Source organism: Heterocephalus glaber, unplaced genomic scaffold (assembly GCF_053883595.1).
Source record: "Heterocephalus glaber isolate CG9 unplaced genomic scaffold, H.glaber_assembly_v1.0 deba00001504, whole genome shotgun sequence".
NCBI classification, from domain to species: domain Eukaryota; kingdom Metazoa; phylum Chordata; class Mammalia; order Rodentia; family Bathyergidae; genus Heterocephalus; species Heterocephalus glaber.
In genome coordinates, this window is record NW_028258324.1 from 60,927,789 (window position 1) to 60,949,456 (window position 21,668).

The following is a 21,668-nucleotide window of genomic DNA, read 5'->3' on the forward strand; positions in this document are numbered from 1 at the left end:
GCCCAGGACCACAAAAACAAAACAAAATAAAGCCACAAATTGGGTAATATTATTTCTCTGCCTTGTGCTCGCTTCAGCAGCACATATACTAAAATTTATCTGCCTCAGTTTTTTCAATGACTTCCCATTGGTTAAAATAAAAATTTATAGGCCTAGGGTGTGGATTAGTGGTAGTACGCTTGCCTAGCATGAGTGAGGTCCTGGCTTTAATCTCCTGCACCACACATACACACACACCCTCCAGTTGTGCTCAGCAACTAGAACTGGGGAGAGCAGAAGGAAAATGTTTGGGCTGATCCAGAATGGGGCATGTGGAGCTGCCCAGGCCAACCTGGAGCGGGGGAAGGCAAGACTTGGGCAGGGGGAGATAAGCCCATAGCCTGGAAGATAAAAAAAAGAGTCTGCTGTCCCTGGGTTGGGCTCATGCAGGCAATGTTCTGGGTTAGACAAAGTTTATGTGGGAACATTTAAGGATTTTCATGTTTTGCAACAGACTTTCTCATCTTCCTGTGAAGGGCATCCCGGTTCCTTCCCAGTCACCTGACCTGGAGCCTGAAGTTACCCTGGGAGTTTAGTCTTTTCCCTTCCTCTACTGAGTTGGCCATCAGATCTTTTCAACTGCATTTTCTTAACAGCTCTTGATTGCAATTGCATTGGTTGAAAAAACTCAAAATTGCTTACAGCATTTAGTCTTGGTCCTAATAATCCAACTCTAATTCCCTTTAAAATGCAAATCAGACCCTGTTTAAACTCCCAGGTTTTCATTCTCCCACTGGCTTTCCATTGCTTTAATGTACACTTACCATGCAGACAAGGGCCCTGTAATCTGGCTACTGTTTTCCTCTCTAGCTTCATTTTTACTTCTTTTCCAAAGCTATCTGTTCTATTTACAGCTCTCGAGGACCATGTGTCTCTCTGGCTTCTGTGCTTTAGTTACATAATTCCTTGTGACTGAAGGTCCTTGAAAAGATCTGTCTTTTCCTGGATCTTACTTTCTGAAGATCGCTCCTATCTGCAGTGATAGGAGAACCCTTATTTCCTTCTGGAGAGGATTTAATTGTCAGAGCATGAGAAGCTCCCTGCGCATGGGCCTGGCATGAACCTGACAGTCGAGAGCTGTAGAGGCAGAGGAGCATTTATTCCAATCATAAAGCTCAGGGACTATAGTAAGGTCTAGCCAGAGCCCATGCTCAATGGATATTACTGAAAGAGTGAATGCTGAAGTCACCCTAGCTGATGGTAGGAGTTAGAGTGGAGACTTAAGCCCTGGCTGAACTCCAGAGTTTGGTAGCTTTTTTATGGGGCCCAGGCATAATTGCCTTCTTTTGGGGGAATTTCCTTGCCTACTAGTTAGCTGTTCTGCAGCCCTATCCCTACCCCTGTCCCTGCACAAGTGATGCCATTAAGTGATTCCATCCCTCTGTTGGCTCGCCAGGACCCCACAGTTTGTGTGGCCAGACATGAAATGATGAGCTAGGCTAACGTGATTCTCTCCTGAGATCTGGGAATTGGGAAATGGATGGAAGTGGTTAACAACAGGAGCACAGGTTAAAAGGATATATGAAGAACTGTCAAGGAACAGGCTGCAGCAATTGCAGAGTGGTCAGGGCACACTGTTTCCGTTTCCATTGGGCTTCATTGCTCCAAGCAGCTTACACCTGGCCAGCTACAGTCCATCTGTTCCCACACCTGAAGGCCCCTGCAGCAGTCTGATGATAACCGTGCACAGTGGGGACCAGTAGGGAAGATGGATTCCATGCAAGCCAGGCTCACCAGGTGTACAGAAGCCTTAGCATGCAGAGGAAACCGGGAGAGGGTGTGGAAGTAGGAAGGAGAGGGAGGACACAGACTCCAGGAAAGGAAAACTTATTCCCAGAGGTCCCTAGGCACCTGTGCTTCCCAGTCGGGTGCCTGCCCACAGTCATCTTCATCATAACTCCTTTTCCTTGAGATAATTTACAATGTAATTAGACTAAAGCTGGAAGTCACTGGAAAATTAGAAGATGTCAGCAAGGAGGAAAGAAGACAGTGGTGTGGCTGGTACATCAGCCTTAAACATGGGGAAATTCGTGCATGAAGATGTAATGTAAATTGTAAGCTGTTGGGAGTTAGGCTCTTGCTATGTACCCTGACCCAAAGCAACAACCTCTGCTCAATAGGATATGTAGACAGGGCCTAGTGGCAACATGCCTGCCTCACAAGCACAAGGTCTTGAGTTCAATCCCGATACCAACAACAACAAAAAAAATGGTATGTGGACAAAAGGCTTCTCAGAACTGGGTATGGCAGAACATGCTTGTAATCCCAGCTACTCAGGAGGCTGGGGCAGGAGGAACAAATTTGAGGTCAGCCTGGCAATTTAGCAGGCTAAAAAAAAAAAAAAAAAATCTTCAGAATCCTCAGAGGAAATCAGAACCATTCTGGGAAAGGCTATAGGTGTCTAGGGTTCCAGAGGGTTTGCAGGGACAGATAGCGAAGTCTAGGAAAAATAAATTGAGAGATATTTAAGGTTTGATAATTTATATCCTTTTAGATTGTGGAGTGGGCCTACTGACTAACATTTACTATGTTTTGAAAAGGGACATCTGCATTTCAGCAAAAGGAAAAGGATTCCAGAGGAGGTGCATTATAATGAGAAGAAAGGAAGCTTGGTGTGCTGGCACATCCTGTAATCCTAGTACTCTAGGAGGCTGAGGCAGGAGGATCATAAGTTTGGACCCAGCCTGGGCAATTTAGCCACTTAGTGAGACCCTATCTCAATAAATAAAATAAAATAAAATAAAATAAAATAAAAAGGGCTGGGGATGTAGCTCAGTGCGAGCACTCTGCATTCAATTCCCAGTACAAGGATGGGGGGGGGCAGGAAGACAGAACTACAAATATAAAGGCAGAATTCTCAAAAGGGGGAGGGGCAGTTTCTAGTCAGGATCCAGTGTTCTGGAGCGTGTGTTTTGCTTGAGTCACCTTTCAAGTTATTTTATGTCTTGGAGCCCCAGTTATTACAAGAAGAAGGTAATGACAGTATTTTCTCTATTCTAAAAATCCATGGCTTCCACTCCACCCTACTTTTAATTTTTTGGAGGAGTGATACTGGGAACTGAACTCAGGGGCACTCTTACCCCTGAGCTACACCCTCCAGCCCTTTTTCCTTTCCAGTTTGAGACAGGGTCTTGCTAAGTTGCCCAGCCTACATCAGCCTGCCTCAGCCTCAATTATCCAGAGTAGCAGGTATTACAGGTGTGTACTACCACACCCAGCTTACTGTTTCTTAATTCAGGATGTATTCTATAGTTGACACCTCAAAATACTAGCTTTATTACAGGTCAGAGAAGAAAAACTGGACAGTATAATCACTAATTGGACATATGCAAATTTAGCCATCTACAGGAACAAAAAAGGTGTTTATTTGACAATTAGTTTAGAAATGGCCAACTCGTGTTGTAAATTTGATAAAGAAGTCATAATGCTGGAGGAGGTTGGCCTTACTAGCTGATGTGTCTGACAGCAAATGTTAAACAATCAAAGGTTTCTAGCTATCAAGAGAAGCTGTATGGACTATAGGGATATGCAATTCAATTAAAAAAATGAAACAAAGTTTATAACCAAAGGAGAAACATGTACAATGGTAGGTATCTTTGAAATGTTTCAACAGTATACTGCTAGTTTGTAAAAGTGCTAAAAAGATCAAGATATAACCATAGGCAATTAAAAACAGCATGCTGTCATGCTATATTTAGGCAGATGGTCAAAGGTTACATTAAGACCTTAGAGTTAGATGGTGAATGAGAGACTTAGACTTAATCTTTGATTAGGCCCTTAAGTAGAAAATTGTACAATTATAATAACCAATATTTATTGAATGATTACTATGTAGTGCTGTCAGCTGGACAATTTCATCAGATCAGTGGTGTTATTTTCATTTTAAAGTGAGAAAGCTAAGAGGTAAATTCAGGAAGTTTGCCTCCAGACTCTCAGAGGCACTGTACTATTGAAAACATTATGATTATGGACACACCTATGCTTTTAAAGTTGGTTTTATTTTTATTTATTTATTTATTTTTAAAGTTGGTTTTAGACAGGTGTGGTGGTCCTGTAATCCCCACATTCTTGAGAGGCTGATGCGGGAGGATCCCAAGTTGGAACCCAGCCTGGGAAACTTAGTGATTTATCAAGACCTTGTCTCAAAAAAAAAAAAGGTTTTAAAAGTGTACAAATACAAGGTAGTCAGTGTACATTTCCCAATCAATGGCATCTTAAAATCAAAGAGTATGGTAAATATCTGCCTTGTGGGATTAATGTGAGGATCGGGTGATGAATACCTCTTTTGCTGTTTTGAGAACTATGTAGCCTAGGCCAGCCTCAAACTCATAGTGATCCTCCTGCCTTCGGCTTCCCAGCGCTGGTGACATGGGCCACCATGCCTGGCAGATGATGAATATCTTAAAGAGCATTTAGAAAAACTACGTTTAAGAGGGGCAGTTGTTGCAAAGTGGTCTTCACAATCCTACCAACGTAGAACAAGCAAACACTGTTGGGGGCAAAGAGTCAGAAGAGACGTCTTCTGAGGTTTCCACAGCAGTTACTCCCCGCGAAACGCCCTACCTCTTACTCCAGGTCTGCATCCTTCCATCTTTCCACGCCCATCCCAAACGCCAGCTCTCAGGAAGTGGTCTCTAGCACCTGAAAAGATGTATGTGGGAGCAATTTCCAAGTTACCAAGCGATGGAAACAAGCAGTGAAATGGATTTTATCACTAAAGTTGCCCTCGTTCCTTTCCTGGCTTCCGTTTCTCTAAACTGAACGGAAGTGTGCCTTCGCCCTATTTCTTCCAACTAAACTTTCTGCCACTGTTCCCCAGATTTTTGCCAGAGGCGTTTTAAGGAGCAAGTTCGTCCCAAAACCTGAAGGAGGCTGTCCCTCCAGGGCGGGGACTCGCCCGGAAGCTCAGCGTTCGGTCACGTGACTTCCTTCCCCAGGAGCCTCCTCTGCCGGCCTCCCAGCAACTGGCGCGTCCCGCCTAACGACGCCCGCGCATCCTCGTTGGCGGTCTGGGGGAGGAGCGGTCACAGCAAGGAGATGCCTACGGTCCTACTGCTCATTGGCTCGTGTTGTCGTCGCTCAGGCGCGTTGCCCAGCGCCCGTAGGCGGTGCTGCCGGAATCCCCTCCCCCTGGCTGCCGGGTTCCTGGCTGGCTGGTGACGCCTGTCACTCCCGAGCCGTTTCGCCTAGGTCGGCGCTCTGCTGGGGGCGGGAGGAAGAGGGGCCGGGACTGGGGCCTGAGGAGGCGTCGCTGTCTTCTCGGCTGCTATGACCGGCGGGCGCGGCGCCCTCCACAGCTCTGCGCAGCGCTAGTCGCGGCCAAGCACTCCGCCGGAAGCCGTAAGGGTTCCCAGCGCGGCCGGTCCTGCGGCCCCTCGGCTCTCCCGGAGCCGCCTGCGAGACGAAGCGAGGCGAGACAGGAGGATGAAGATGACGGTGGATTTCGAGGAGTGTTTGAAGGACTCGCCCCGCTTCAGGTAATCGGCCGGGGAAGCCGGGGAGCCGCGGGGAGCGGAGGGTCTCGGTCTGCGCTTCCGACGGGGCGGGCGCAGGGCTGCGGCGTCCCCGCGAGGCCCTGCGCCCATCGTCCCCGTTCCTCGCCCGCCCGCGTCCCCGGCCCTCGTCCCCGCCGGGCGCGCGCCCTCGCCCCTTCCTCCTCGCAGCTTCCTCCCGGCCTTCCGCTCCCTCCGCGTTCACCCGCCGCCCCTCTCCGAGGCGCTCTCCACGCATCTTCCCGCCGTGCGTTTAGTTCCTCTTTGCGCCTTTCTGCTGTCGTCGCCCGGGAGGAAGGGGCCGGGGGATGGGGAGCCGGGACGCCCCCTTCTGCTGCCCGCGTCCCCCGCTGCAGGGCCGCGTAGGAAGGCGAAGACCGGGGATCTGCACGCGAGCTCGGGGCGGGGCGCTTTAACCAGCGCCTGCCATCGATCCCGGTCCCAGAGTTTTCTTTGCATTAAGTTCTTGGAAGGGGCCGAGGCTGCTGAGAAGTCCTGGACTCCAGGGGACGAGGACTGCGAGAAACTGCGGGGCTGTTTTTGAGAGCGGAAGTAGGAGGGCCCCAGGATTGCATTTCTGTTCCTCTTCCAGCGGCGTTGGCCCCAAGGGCCCCGGGTCACATTCGGATGCTCCCAAGGGACCTGTCACATAAACTGAGGCCTGGCACTCCGACTCACATGGACTGCCCTCTCTTCCGTGGGACAGGGAGTAGTCCCGAGAGGGTCCACTATATTTATGCCTGATCCCCTCGAGCTTTGTTGGGAAATCTTGTGTTGGAGAATGGAGTTTTCTAGGTTGTGTTTTGCAGTGTTATTTACAGGGCTGGCTTTTAGTGTTAACAAATGGGGCCCTAGCACTTCCGTTAGTTACTGACATTCTTTGAAAGCTTCCTCTGGGCAGCTGTGTGTGTGTGTGCCCACTGATCTCCCTGCCAACCTTGGATTGTGAATTCTTGTATCCTCTGTCTGGGAACTAACTGTTCTCGTATGTGTCACTGTTAACTTGATTTTCCCCTCACTTTTTGGTGAAAAGAAAAGAAGTGTACAGTGAAGGAACTTCTACTTAGAATTTAAGTGTACATTGACCTTTGATCAGTTGGAATTTAGGGCTGCTGCTTGTTTAAAAAACCGCACTAGGTTTAATTGCTTTTGTTGCCATTAGAGTTTGAAACTTCTGTGATAAGTGAATTAGACACACTAATGGATTGTCTAGGATAGCCCTGCAGGTTGTTTTCAGGATGGGGCGGTAAATGAAATAATTTTAAAAGGTTACCATAGAAAGTTCTGCTTTTAGTGAAATTTTTATTCCTGTGACTCAGCTGTTTACTTAGTTTGCAGTGCTGGGGATCGAACCCAGAGCCTTGCCCACTTTATTATTATTATTATTTTTTTGGTACCAGGGATCGAACTCGGGACCTTGCACTTCTCGGCCGGCACCGGAACCACTGAGCTAAATCCCCGGCCCCCTGCCCACTTTATTTATTTATTTATTTTTGGTACTGGGGATCGAACTCTGGTCCTTGCGCTTGCGGGGCAGGCGGCAGAACCACTGAGCTAAATCCCTGGGCCCCCACTTTATTTTATTTTTTTTTGTTGTTTCTTTTTCTTTTTGGTACTGAGGATCGAACTCGGGACCTTATGCTTGCGAAGCAGGCGGCGGAACCACTGAGCTAAATCCCTGGCCCTTCTTTTTAGTTTTTAAACACCAGTCTAAAGTCAAAATCTTGTTCATCTAAAAACCTACAAGAATGTAAATATGTCTTAAGTGTACTGTGTGTGTGTGTAAATTTTATATTTTGACAAATATTTGTTGAAGGAGTTTAAATTTATTTGGGCAGTAAATTGTTGTTAAGGAAGTGAATTTTATTTGAAATAAAAAGTTAAATAAAATCTTTCCTAATCATGAAAGATTTTTGCCCTGAGCAGTATTCAGATATAAAAATATATGACTTAGTAAGCTTTCAAACACCTTATGTATGTATGTATGTATGTATGTATGTATGTATGTATATGGCATTCAACCAAGAGCCTTCACACTGAGGTACATCTGCAGCTTTTAGTTTTGAGACAGGGTCTTGCTAAGTCACTAAATTACACATGATGAGTCCAAACTTTTGATCTTCTTGCCTCAACCTTCCAAAGTGCTGTGATTATGCTGTGCATCACCACACCTGGCTTGATGTATTTAATTTTTGTCCTTCAATTTCTTTTCTGTAGTGCTGGAGATGTAGTTGACTGGTGGTGTGCTTACCCAGTGTGTGAGACCCTGGGATCAATACCCGGTTCCAGGAGTGGGGGAATGGGGGGGGGTAGGGCACCAAACTAAACATACCAGAAACTAAAATAATAGTTCAATACTGAGGTATAAAACATAGCAGAACAGTTTAATTGAAGGAAAGGCTGAGGAAGGGAGTGTGGGCACTACAATGATTACTGTCAGAATTTATCTGTGTGTATTTTAGAGTTCATTTTGGACAAAATGAGCAAACTCATGGAAAATGATGATTAACCAGTTTGATTTTTGTAGTTCTGCCAGATATATATTTTATTTATTTATTTATTTATTTATTTATTGGTTTCTGTTTTTTTGGTACCGGGGATTGAACTCGGGACCTTGTGCTTGCAAGGCAGGTGCCGGAACCACTGAGCTAAATCTCCGGCCCTGTATATTTTATTTTTAAGTAAAAAAACTTCCTGTTGTGAAATATATTATATATATAAATGTATATATATCACATATATTTTTTTGTAATAGCTTTTAACTTTTGGTATGTGGTTTTACTTTGCTTTTAGTTTTCTGCCCTTTTTTTTCTTTTGAGACAGAGTCTCACTATGTAGTTTAGGCAGGTCTTGATCTCATTATGTAGCCCAGGCTGGCCCTGAACTCACAGTGATCCTCCTGCCTCAGCTGGAATTACAGGTGTGCACTGCTACTCCAAGGTTAATTTTCTGCTCCTTGAGTATCCTTACAGTTAAGTTAAAAATTCATTCCTTTGGATTTTTGATTCAAAGTATTTAAACTAATAATAGTAAGGAGACTTAAGTTTTAGAAGTTATTTTCAGGTTAGTAGTTTTTATGAATAAAAGAAATTAAGATACCTTCCAGTGTGTTTATCATTTAATTGAAGACTTTCTTTGGTATTTCTTGTAGGGCTTGTCTCCTGGCTAGGAGACATCTTGATTTTTGTGTGAAAATATCTTTGTTTCTTTGTTTTTCTTTGATGTTTGAAGGCTTTTCTCCCAAAATATAGAATACTAGGTTGGTTTTTTTTTTTTCTTTTTTTTAAACATAGTGTCATTTCACTCTTTTGTTCATATCTTTATCAGTTTTGTTAAAGTCTGTACTTTTTATATAGTTTTCTAGTTTAATGTTTTAGAAATAATAAAATAAATATATGTACTTTTTTTTTTTTTTAGTACTGGGGATTGAACTCGGATCCTTGCGCTTGTGTAGCAGGCATGAAACCACTGAGCTAAATCCCTGGCCCTACTTTTTTTCTTTTAAGCAAAGTTCAAATAGTACAGAAGGATATGAATGTAAGCTAAATAATTTTCCAATCCTACTTCCTAACATATCCATTCTTATTCCTAAGTTGGGTTTTCACTATATCTGATTTTAGTTAATCTAGTGGTTATCATCATAGTTTTATTTTTTTAATGTTAAAATGATTTATTCAATCAACTAAGTATTTTGCTGTATATTTATTTAGTGTTACTTTAAAATTGACACTAATTATATATATTTTTGGGGTACAGTGTGACATTTTAATACATGTCTACAATGTGTAATGATCAGATGAGGTTAACTGATAATATCTAACATCTCATACATCTATCATTTCTTTGTTAGGAACATTCAAAATACTGGCTATGAGCACTATTAGCTGTTTTGAAGCATTTAATTAATTGTTGCCAACCAAGTTACCCTACTATGCTATAGAACATTACAGCTTATCCCCCCTATTGAATGGTCTCAGTGTTCCTGTTAACCGTCTCACCATTCTCATATTTTTTTCCTAAGGGTCTTGCTATGTAGCCCAGGTTGGCCTTGAACTGGTGATCCTTTTGCCCCAGCCTTCCAAGTAGCAGAGATTGCAGGTATGCACTGCTACACCTAGCTTGATAAACTCTTAGCAATTTTTTACTTAACTGTCTAATTAGAAAATATAAGACAATGTTTTTCAAACTTCCCTGGACCATGTGACTCAGAATGAGATATTTGGAAAAACTGTGACTAAGGGTCCTAAGTGATTTCAAAAGAATTGTTCCTAAGATACTTTTAGCAATCCCGAAATCACTGGAGTAAGTGTGTATTGGGAGGTAACTTTGGAGCACAAATTGACTTGGAGATCTATAATCTTGTAGTATTTAAATCATTTTCTGGTTATCTGCTGTATAACAAACCAACCTGAAATTTAGTAACTTAAAACAATGATTTTATTTGCTTATGCTTCATGGGTCAGAAATTTGGATAGGGCCTGTGTGGATGGTTCATCTCTGGTCCATCTCTTACTGAGCCATAATCCCATCTATGGAGACTGAGGCTAGAAAACCCACTTCACAAGCAGGTTTGACTTTCATGTGGCTAAATGCCCTGGCACTCTTTGTCTCCCTGTCCTCTTTTCACATGGCATCTCATCCAGTGTCTTTACATGTACCTTGGCCTTTCATAGCAGATCACTGCTAGGGTGGTTGGTTATACTTATGTAGCAGCTTATTTCGAACAGACATAACGTTGAAGTGACCAGGCCAGTTAAGGACTACTCCTGGAATAGGTGTGTTGGTTTTGTCATACCGTGCTAGTCATAGGGCCCACCCAGACTCAAGGGAGATAGAGAAATAGATTCTGCATCTTAATTGGGGAATAGCAAGGTCATGTTGCAGATGATTGTGTGTCACTGTCTTTGGAGAATACCGTCTACTATATATATATATATTATGTCCAGAAGCGCCTTGGAAATCATGATGAGGAGAATGCTAAGGTGCGGTAAGAATCATATTTAGAGGTAAAGCAGCTCTGTCTCCTTATGTGATGCCCTCTACCATCTATGAGGCAGCACAGTCCCCTCCAGAAGCTGAGCAGGTGGCAGTGCTATGCTGCTGGGCTTCTGGCCCTCAGAACCATCAGCCAAATAAACTTCTGTTCTTTATAAATAATAAAGGAATAAAGTGAAAGGAAGCCATTATTTTTGTCTGTCAAATTGATAGTTTTAAGAGTTCCTAGTGCTGTAAAAGGTTTAGTGAAACACTCTTTGTACCATTGGAAAGAATGGTTTGGTAGAGCTTTTGTGAAGGATATAGTAATAAAATATCTCAAAATTTAAAAATACATATATTTTGATTTGTTATTCTTATATCTGGGAATGTTTTCTAAGGAGTAAAATAGGATAACCATGTGCAATCATGCGAACAGGAATATTTATCAGAGCATTGTCTATTAAGAGTATAGAAAAAGTTGCGTAAAATAATGTAAAATGTTGATAGAGTAGAATACTGCTTAGCTATTAACATGCAATGATAGTTAATGTGCTTCATATATACCTGAACCATTCTAAGTACTTCCCTTATGTATTCCTCATAACAACTGCAGGAGGTATATACTATTATCCCCAGTTTAAGAAGAGCCTGGCAAGGTGGCTCATGCATATAATCCTAGCTACTTGGGAAGCTGAAGCAGGAGGATCGCAACTTCAAGACCAGTCTGGGCTACAGGTATGACCCGCTCTCAAAAAGCAAACAAACAAAAAAGTAAGAGATTCTGATGTGCTATTCCACAGTAGGGTGTCTGTGGATAATAATGCTGTACTGCATATATATATTACTGTGTATATATGTGTATTACTGTGTGTGTATATATATATATATATATATATATTTTAATTTAATTTAATTTATGTTTTTTATTTTTTTTGGTACCGGGGATTGAACTTGGGTCCTTGTGCTTGCGAGGCAGGCGGTGGAACCACTGAGCTAAACCCCTGGCCCTATACTACATATTTCAGAAAGCTACAAGAAAAAAAATTTTTTTGAGTCAGGGGCTCACTATGTATTCCAGGCTGATCTTGACCTCACTGTGTAGCCCAGGCTGGTCTTGAACTCTTGTTGATCCTTCTGGTTGAGCCTCTCAAGCAACAGTGATTATAGTAGTTGGCCACTGTGCCTAGCTAGAAGAAAGCATTTTAAATGTTTTCAAGATAAAGAAATAATACATGTAACTACTACCCAAGATCATTGTAAACTGCATGAATTGCAAACATGTACTAAAAAAAAAATAATAAAAAAGAAAAGGTTAAAGAAATGATAAATGGGGGAATGTGGGTCAGTGGTAGAGCACTTAACATGTACATCAATCCCCAGCACTACAAAAAGAAAAAAGGAAAAGAAAAGAGAAATGTTTGAAATGTGATTTGTAAAAATTTTTAAAAAGCCAGATATGGCACATTCCTGTAATTCCAATACTTTTGGAGACTGAGGCAAGAGAATTGCAAGTTCAAGGCCAGCCTGGGCCACAAAGCAACTTAGTGTGACCCTGTCTCAAAAATAAAAACCAAAAAAACGGGCCCAGAATGCAGCTCAGTGAAGAGGCCCTCTGTTCAATCCCCAGTACTGCAGGGAGAAAAAATAAATAAAGAAAAAATATGGTGCTGGGGGTTCGAATCGGGGGGGGGGGGGCTCTTGTATACCAAACTGTTTTCACCTGATTTAAGCATTACACAATGTATACATGACCTGTTTACTCTTTTCCTATTTTTATGTATCAGTTAAAGATTAAGGTTGAAAAGTCTGGACAAACTATTAACACATTCCCACTGGCTTGAACCACAGGTGGTACATGCATGACTGTCCCATTGGACAGCTTCTACCACCTGATGGGACTGCCCCATGCTGCTGGGTGGGACAGTCATGCATGTACTACCGGTGCTTCAGAGCTGCCAAGCTGTGAAACATATGAACTACAGCCCTGTTGAACTACAGCCCATATGAACTACATATGAACTACAGCCCTGTGTAAATGTTTTTTTGGTTTTTTTGTATTAAATTCTTTTATTGGTACATTGTAGGTATACAACACAATTACATTTCTCATTGGGAATTGTACCTTTACATAATGCATCTTGGGTCTTATTTTTTCCCCATTCTTAGCCCTCCCTTCACCCCCTCCACCCTGCCCTATTTACAAAGACTTTATTTCCGTTTTTTCCATTTCTCATCATTTTTTCCTTTCCCTTCTTTCCTTTCCCCTGCCCCTCCCACTACCCCTACCCCTTTGGACCTTTTCTTACTATTTTACATTATCGATTATTCATTCTAATAATTGGTACATTTTAGGTATACAATATAATGACATTCATCATTGGAAATTTGCACCTTTACATAATCTCTCTTGGTTCTTATTTTTCACCCTTGCCCAGCCCTCCCTTCAACCCCTCCAGTCCTCCCTATTTACAAAGATTTTGTTCCTATTTTTCCATTTTCTCATATTAATCCCATTCCCTTCTATCCTTTCCCCTAGCCCTCCCACTTCCTTCCCCTTTGCCCCTTTTCTTCCTGTTTCACATGACCTGTCATACATTTAGTCCTTATTTACACTTTCAGTTTCTCACACCAGAGAAACTATTCGGTATTTACACATGCGTGTCCTATTTATTTCACTTAAGAGTATCACCTCAATGTGCATCCACTTAGCTATAAATGTCTTTAATTTCCCATTTTTTATGGCTGAGTAGTATTCCATTTTATAAAAAAACCCACATTTTCTTTATCCAGTCTCCATTTGATGGGCATTTGGGCTGTTTCCAAGTTTTAGCTATTACAAACTGTGCTGCTATGAACATGGGTGCACGTATATCACTGTGATATGATTCTTTTAATTCTTTGGGGAAGATCCCCAGCAGTGGAATAGCAGGGTCAAATGGGACTTCCAGTCCTAGTTCTTTGAGGTATCTCCATACTGATTTCCACAGAGGTTGCACCAGTCTACATTCCCACCAGCAGTGGAGCAGGGTTCCTCTTTCCCCACAGCCCCGCCAGCATTTGTTATTGGTTAATTTCATGATAGCAGCCATTCTTTCTGGAGTGAGGTGGAATCTCAGCATTGTTTTCATTTGCATCTCTTGAATGACCAGTGATGTTGAGCATCTTTTCATGTATTTATTTGCTATTTCTACTTCTTTGTCTGAGAAATGTCTGTTCATTTCAGATGCCCATTTTCGGATTGGGTCTTTAAATTTGGGAGGTCTGATCTTTTTAAGTTCTTTATAGATTCGAGATAGTAGACCTTTGTCTGAGGAAGAGCAGGTGAAGATTTTTTCCCACATTGTGGGTTGTCTCTTCACACTGCTGGTGGTTTCTCTTGCTGTGCAGAAGCTTTTTAATAAGAAGAGATCCCACTTGTTGCTTGTTTGTGCTAGTTCACGGGCAACTGAGGTTTTGTTCATAAAATCTTTTCCTATACCGATGTCTTCAAGGGTTCTACCTAACCTCTGTTCCAACTGGTTCAGAGTTTCTATTTTAATATTTAGATCTTTAATCCATTTTGATTTTAGTTTAGTGCATGGTGAGAGATATAGGTCTAGTTTGAATCTTTGGCAAGTAGAAGCCCAATTTTTCCAGCACCATTTATTAAAGAGGCTATCTTTCCTCCAGTGAGGGTGTTTGGCTCCTTTGTCAAAGATGAGATGGCTGAGTGTGTCTGGCGTTGTTTCTGCATCTTCTAATCTGTTCCACTGGTCCTCAAGTCTGTTTCTTTGCCAGTACCATGCTGTTTTTATCACAGTAGCTTTGTAGTATAGTTGCAGGTTGGGGATTGTGATACCCCCTGCCATGTCTCTGTTACCTAGAATTGCTTTTGCTATTCTGGTTCTCTTCTTGTTCCAAATGAATTTTTGCATTGTTTTCTCGAGGTCTGTGAAATATGCTGCTGGGATCTCAATTGGAATTGCATTGAATCTATATAGCAGTTTTGGAAGTATGGCCATTTTCACTATATTAATCCTTCCTACCCAGGAGCAGGGGATGTCTGTCCATTTTCTGATATCATCTTCAATCTCTCTTTTCAGAGTGCCATAGTTTTCGGAGAAGAGGTCTTTGATTTCTTTCATTAGGTTGATTCCTAGGTATTTCAGTTTTTTAGTTGCTATTGTGAAAGGAATTATTTGCCCTATTTCTCTCTCAGTGAATCTGTCATTCATGTAGAGGAAAGCTATTGATTTTTGTGTGTTGACCTTGTAACCAGCTACTTGACTGAATATGGTTATTAAGTCTAGAAGACTTTTGGTGGAGTTCTTGGGGTCTTCTATATAGAGTATCATGTCATCTGCAAATAATGACAATTTGACTTCTTCATTTCCTATCTTTATTCCTTTTATTTCTTTCTCTTGTCTAATTGCCGTGGCTAATGTTTCCAGAACTCTATTGAAGAGGAGTGGTGATAGGGACATCCTTGTCTTGTTCCTGATTTGAGTGTGAAGGATTTCAGTTTTTGACCATTTAGTATGACATTGGCTCTTGGTTTTTCATAGGTGGCTTCTATCAGTTTGAGGTAGAGACCATCTATTCCAATTTTTTGTAGGGTTTTTATCATAAATGCATGTTGGATTTTGTCAAATGCTTTTTCTGCATCTATGGAGATAATCATATGGTTTTTGTCCTTGGCTCTATTGATATAGTTATTACATTGATTGATTTGAATATGTTGAACCATCCCTGCATCCCTGGGATGAATCCCACTTGATCAGGGTGTATGATCTTCTTGATGATCTTCTGCATTCTGTTTGCCATTATCTTATTAAGGATTTTTGCATCTATGTTCATTAGTGAGATTGGCCTATAGTTCTCTTTTTCATTTGGGTCTTTCTCTGCTTTGGGGATCAAGGTGATGCTTGCTTCCAGGAATGAATTTGGGAGTATTGCTTCCCTTTTAATTTCATTGAAGAGTTTAAACAGTAGTGGCAGTAGTTCCTCTCTAAATGTCTTGTAGAATTCAGCAGTGAAGCCATCAGGGACTGGGCTTTTCTTAGTTGATAAGTTTTTAATTACATTTTCAATTTCATTGGTTGATATTGGGTTGTTCAGAATTTTTAGGTCTTCTTCATTCAACTTTGGTAATTCATATGTATCTAGGAATCTGTCCATTTCTTCTGTGTTGTCCATCTTATTGGTGTATAGGTTTTGGAAGTAGGTATTGATGATCCTCTGGATTTCTGCTGGGTCTGTTGTAATTTCACCCTTTTCATTTCTAATTGCATGAATTTGGGCCTTTTCTTTCCTTTTTCTGACAAGGTTGGCTAAAGGTTTGTCAATTTTGTTGATTCTTTCGAAGAACCAACTCTTGGCTTCATTGATTTTTTGTATCGTTCTCTTAGTCTCCATTGTATTGATTTTTCCTCTGATCTTTATAATTTCCTCCCTTGTATGAGCTTTGGGGTTGTCCTGCTCTTCTTTTTCTAGAAGCTTGAGGTTCAGCATCAGGTTGTTTAATTGGGATCGTTCTCTTTTCCTAATATGCATATTCACTGCTATGAATTTCCCTTGTAAGACAGCTTTCATTGTGTCCCATAGATTCTGATATGTTGTATTGTCCTTGTCATTTAATTGAAGGAACTGTCTGATTTCTTCTTTAATTTCCTCTGTGACCCATTGGTTATTCAGAAGTGTGTTGTTCAATTTCCACATGTTTATGAAATTTTTTGAGTTTCTTTTGCTATGGATCTCCAATTTCATTGCACTATGGTCTGATAATGTACAGGGGACAACTTCAATTCCTTTGCACTTACTTAAACATGTTCTATGTGTGAGTATGTGGTCTGTTTTTGAGAATGACCCATGTGCAGCTGAAAAGAATGTGTATTCTGCTTTTGTGGGGTGGAAGACTCTGTAAACATCTGTTAAGTTCATTTGTTCAAGAGTTCAATTGAGTTCTAGTATTTCATTACTTATTTTTAGTCTAGTTGATCTATCTATCTATTTGTGGCAGTGGGGGTGTTGAGGTCCCCCACTACAATTGTATTAGTCCATATATGACTTTTCATGTCCATTAGTATTTGTTTTATATAGTTGGGTGCACTAGTGTTTGGTACATAGATATTTATGATTGTCATCTCTTCCTCTTGGATTCTTCCCTTTACAAGGATGTAGTGTCCTTCTTTGTCTCTCTTAATCAGTGTTGGTTTGAAATCTACTTGATCTGCCAAGAGGATAGCTACTCCTGCTTTTTCTTGGGATCCTGTCGCATGGAGTATTGTTTTCCACCCTTTAACTTTCAGTCTATGAGTTTCCTTTTGAATGAAGTGTGTTTCTTGTATGCAGCATATTGTTGGATTTTGCTTCTTGACCCATTCTGCCAGCCTCTTTCTTTTGATTGGTGAATTGAGACCATTAACGTTGATGGTTATAACTGAAACGTATTGACTTGTCATTACCATGACGTTTTCTTTTTGTTGGGTTCTCCCCTTTTACATTTAATTTCTTGTCATGCCAGATGGGTTCATTCTGCTTTGCTTCCTAGGGTTGTGATCCTCAATGTCTGTTCCTAGGATATTGTGTAAAATTCTTTGGAGTGCTGGTTTGGTATTCATGAAGTTCCTAAGGTGCTCTTTGTCATGAAAGCATCTTATTTCTCCATCCATTTTGAAAGATAGTTTTGCAGGGTCCATCAATCTGGGTTGGAGGCTGTTTTCTTTTAGGGCTTGGAATATGTCACTCCAAGCTCTTCTTGCCTTGATGGTTTGTGTTGAGAAGTCTGCTGTGATTCTGATGGGCTTTCCTTTGTATGTGATTTGTTTCTTTTCTCTGACTGCTTGTAGAACTTTGTTCTTCTGTTTTGTTTCTGGAATCTTAACAATTATATGCCTATGTGTAGAATTTTTTGGATCAAGGCTATTTGGAGTCCTATATGCCTCACTTATCTGTATGTCAAGCTCTTTTCCCCTGCTTGGGAAGTTTTCTGCCATTATTTCTGTGAAGAGATTTTTTATGTCATCTGCACTCTCTCCTGTTTCTTCATTGAGCACAATCAGTCTTATGTTATTCTTTTTTGCATCATCTAGCAGCTGCTGGATTGATTTCTCATGTTCCCTTATAATTTTGAAGCAAGTTTTCTTTTCCTGGTCATTAATTGCAATCTTATCTTCTATATCTGAAGTTCTGTCCTCACATTGGTTCATTCTGCTGTGTAGACTTTCAATGGAGTTTTTAATCTCCCGGAAATCTGTTTATATCTGTTTTATGGATTCCATTTGTGTCTTATGTTGGGATTCCATCATGTTCCTGAGCTCCTCTCTAGATTTATTAATCATGTCTTGCACTAGGGGCACAATTTCTCCTGTTATCTGAGAAATTATTTCTGATTTCATTTTTTCCAGATCCCCTTTTGTTGCCAGTTCAGTGGGTCCAGGTGGTTGAGTATCAGAGTGTTCCATCTCATTTCCCTTTGGGGTTGCTGTAGGTGATCTGGAAGTCTGGTTTTGAGACTTATTTATGTGTTTTCTCATTTCGATGGGGGGGGGGCTGTTAGCGCCTGCATGGATTACCTCCTCTGAGCTGGGTGAGGTGGGACAGGGGCCGGGAGCAGCGGTAGGGATGGTGACCCAAAAGCCCTTTCTTGTGGGCTGGGAGCAGCCGGAGTGATGGTGACCGGGAAGCCCCTTCCTCTGGACCAGGAGCAGTGGGACGACGGCTCAGAAGCCCCTACGTCTGGGCCGGGAACAGTGGGACTCAGTACCTTGGTCTGGTGGTCTGGTGTCCTCTGCGTCTTTGTAGTGTGGAATCAGGTGGCTGCCTGTCTGCAGCGGGGTGATTCAGTGTCTTCCCAGGCGACTCAGGACCTAGTTAGGGCGTGCAGAGACCTGCCTGTCTGCAGCGGGATTATTCGGTGTGTTCTGTGCGACTCAGGACCTCGGTATGGCATGGGCAGACCTGCCTGTCTGCAGCGGGGTGATAAGGCGTCTTCCGCGGGACTCAGGACCTCGGTAGGGCATGCACAGACCTGCCTGTCTGCAGCGGGTTGATTCGGCGTGCGTTCAGCGCTACTCGGGACCTCGGTAGGGTATGGGCAGACCTGCCTGTCTGCAGCTAAGTGATTCGGCGTCTTCTTCGCGACTCAGGACCCCTGTTGTAAATGTTTAATGTATATTACTTCTGGGAAATGCTTTTGGATAATTATATGTTTTTTTAGTAGTGTTGGCGATCCAAGCCCATCATATAACTGGGGAAAAGGAAGCAATACATTCTTCCTTTTTGCTCCCCAATACTTTTAGTTTTGTGTGTGTGTGTGTGTGTGTGTGTGTGTGGTACCTGGGATTGAACTCAGGACCACAGGACCTTACACTTGTGAAGCAGGTGCGGTGCCACTGTGCTAAGTCCCTGGCCTTTAAGAGACTATTCTGATAGCTATAATTACAGTTTGCTTGTTGAAATGAAAACTGAAAACAGGGATACAAAATGGTAAATTACTGCTAGGTATGGTGGTGCATTCACATAATCCCAGCACTTGAGAGGCTAAGGCAGGGTGATTGCTGTAAGTACAAGGCCAGCCCGGGCCACATAGTGAGTTCAAGGCCAACCTGAACTTACATAGTAAGACCTTGTTTTAAGAAAAAAAAAGCCAACAACAGAAGACAAAAGTTTGGCCAGGCGTCGTGACACCTGTAATCCCAGCACTCAGGAGGCTAAGGCAAGAGGATTGCCTTGAGTTTCAGGCCAGCCTGGGCTACATAGTGAGTTCAAGGCCAGGATGAACTATGTAGCGAGACTGTCTCACAAAATAAAAAAAACAAAACAAAAACCCTAAAACAAAAGTTCGATTACTAGAGTTAGTTGTGTATTAAAAGCAGTAAGAGGTTTCTTATACCAAATAAACTAGTTACGAAGTTTTTTCAAGATAAATTTTTTTTTTTTTATCATCGGTACTGGGGATCGAACTTGGGACCTTGCACTTGCAAGGCAGGCGGCAGTACCACTGAGCTAAATCTCCGGCCCTGTTCAAGATACATTTAACAGCTCCAGCTTCTTTAGTGTTTGTTAAAAAAAAAAAAAAAAAAAAAAAAAAAAATATATATATATATATATATATATATATATATATATATGTGTGTGTATGTATGTATGATGAATCTGCCCCTTACAGTCTGAGGGAGGAAGTTACTTCACACATGGAGGAGGGTGCTCAGGTACTGTGCCTCTTGAGTGGACCGACCCTCCCAGCTTGCAGTGCTGCTGCTGGTGAGACCCACTGTGGACATGGACTGCCACTCTAGCCGCACATTGACCCAGAGCGAGGTTGACCCCACGTTTCCATAATGGCCCTCAGTGCCGCAGAATACAGGTGACCTGAAGACAGGTGAGTCAGAGGATCTCTGCTGTGACCATGCAGTTGATGGCGGTTTGTCACTATCTCTGGCATTTCCAGAGGAACACCTGGTCCAGTGGACTAGCATTTGGGCCAAACTGCAAAACTACATACGCATAGTTTCCTTTCTTTTTGTTCAGGTGTCCTCCCTGTCTTGTATTTTTAACTATTTTTAAAAATACATTGAGTTTAGATTAAAAACCAACCACCAAATGAATTCCGACACCATTCTACAGCTCAGTGGCTCCTAGAGGCCAGGTACCCAGGCATCCAAATCCCTGACAGTACTGACAGAGGGTTGATTCTTTCCTTACAGTGAAAGAGCTGAGTAATGTTACATAGGAGTACCAGAAACTGCCTCAGTGGAAACGAACTATTTACATTAAATGAAAACCTGGTTGTACTGTGTCTGCACACATACAAGCACAGTGTGTGCACACTGCCATCAACCCGTGGAGATGGCTTCTGCCACTCAGGACTACAGTCATGTGTTTGCCACATGAGAGGAAAGTGGAGGGCAGAGAGGAGGAAGTGAGGGGCAGGGGCTCTCGTTCACTTCTGTTTCCAGAGCTAATTGGACAGGCAGTCCAGTCCTTTAGAGCTGGTTCCCGCTGATGGCACAGGTGGCCTGAGTGTTCTGGTTTCTGTGGTGCAGAGAGTGCAGTCCCGCTTGTCTGTGATTTCCACTGCATTTGACAAATTGGGGAGATCTTGTTGTTGGCAAACACCATAAAGGTGACACCCTCATTGGCCGTATTCATGTGCTCTGTCATTGCTGTCCACCATGAGATCAAGCCTTGGGTGTCCTGGATATATTGGTGCCACAGTGGCCAGATCTTGTCCTAACCCCCTGTATTTCACGTGGTTAAACTGATGTTCTTGTATTCAGTTGGTCTCATTGAAACCTGGGAATGATGGTCACAATTTCACCAAGCTTCAATTTGTACAGAATCATCCTCTTCCCAGCAGCATCCAGAACCACCACCACCATGAAAATACACCTACTTTTTCTTCCCTTTCCCTTTCCCTTTCCCTTCCTTTTCCCTTTCCCTTCCCTTTCCCTTTCGCTCCCTCCCTCTCCTTCCTTCCTTCCCTCCCTCCCTCCCTTCCTTCCTTCCTTCTTTTGAAACTTCCTTCCTTCTTTCTTTCTTCCTTGATTACTTGCGTGCTTGCTTGCTTGCCAGAAAGGCCCTTGTAGAGGTTCTCAGACATATTCCCCATGCGAGTGGATGGGTAGAAGCTATACTGGCTAGAAACCCCAGTGGAAACTCTCCCGACAACTTTTTATTTTAAATTGTTCAAACTTACAGAAGAGTTGAAAGGATTGTACAGTCACACCTATGTTTTATTAGTTGTTAATATTTTATCATATTTGCTTTATGTATTTATGTCCCTTACATGCAAGTATCCATTGATATATACACATAACATGTACATTTTTTCCCTGAATCATTTGGAAGTTTCGTGTGCATCTCCTACAAATAAGCAAGTTCTTGTATATTATCCCATTTATAACACTAGTAGTAATTATACCTTCAAATTTTCCCAGTTGTGCCAATAACATCTTATATGTCTAGTCTCTTGGCTTGCCCCCACCCAATTCAGTTTCATGTAGTGCCTCATCTTTCTTTTTTTTTTGGTACCGGGGATCAAACTGGAGTCTTTGTGCTTGTGAGGCAGGCAGCGAAACCACTGAGCTAAATCCCCGGCCTAGTGCCTCATCTTTCCTTGGGGTGATTTACCTATTAAGAAAAATTTGTATTAAGGAGCTAGGAGATACAGTACAGTAT

General features: G+C 42.3%; 1 protein-coding gene across 15 annotated transcripts in view; it reads left to right on the forward strand.

Annotated features, from left to right (window-relative positions):
- Positions 1–5,169: 5,169 nt before the first annotated feature.
- The window catches only part of Acap2 (ArfGAP with coiled-coil, ankyrin repeat and PH domains 2), a 128,500-nt gene continuing 112,001 nt past the window's right edge, over positions 5,170–21,668 (forward strand). For 4 of the 15 annotated variants that reach the window (XM_013072029.3, XM_087186669.1, XM_004834748.4 and 1 more), the window contains exon 1: positions 5,170–5,516. In XM_013072029.3, the coding sequence (XP_012927483.1) occupies positions 5,464–5,516 (53 nt within the window). In that variant the 5' untranslated portion in view covers positions 5,170–5,463. Of the gene's footprint in view, positions 5,517–8,943; positions 9,069–9,552; positions 9,630–11,121; positions 11,244–21,668 lie in introns of those variants that run through there. The other 11 variants (XR_015441006.1, XR_015441008.1, XM_087186664.1 and 8 more) reach the window with 9 other exon arrangements.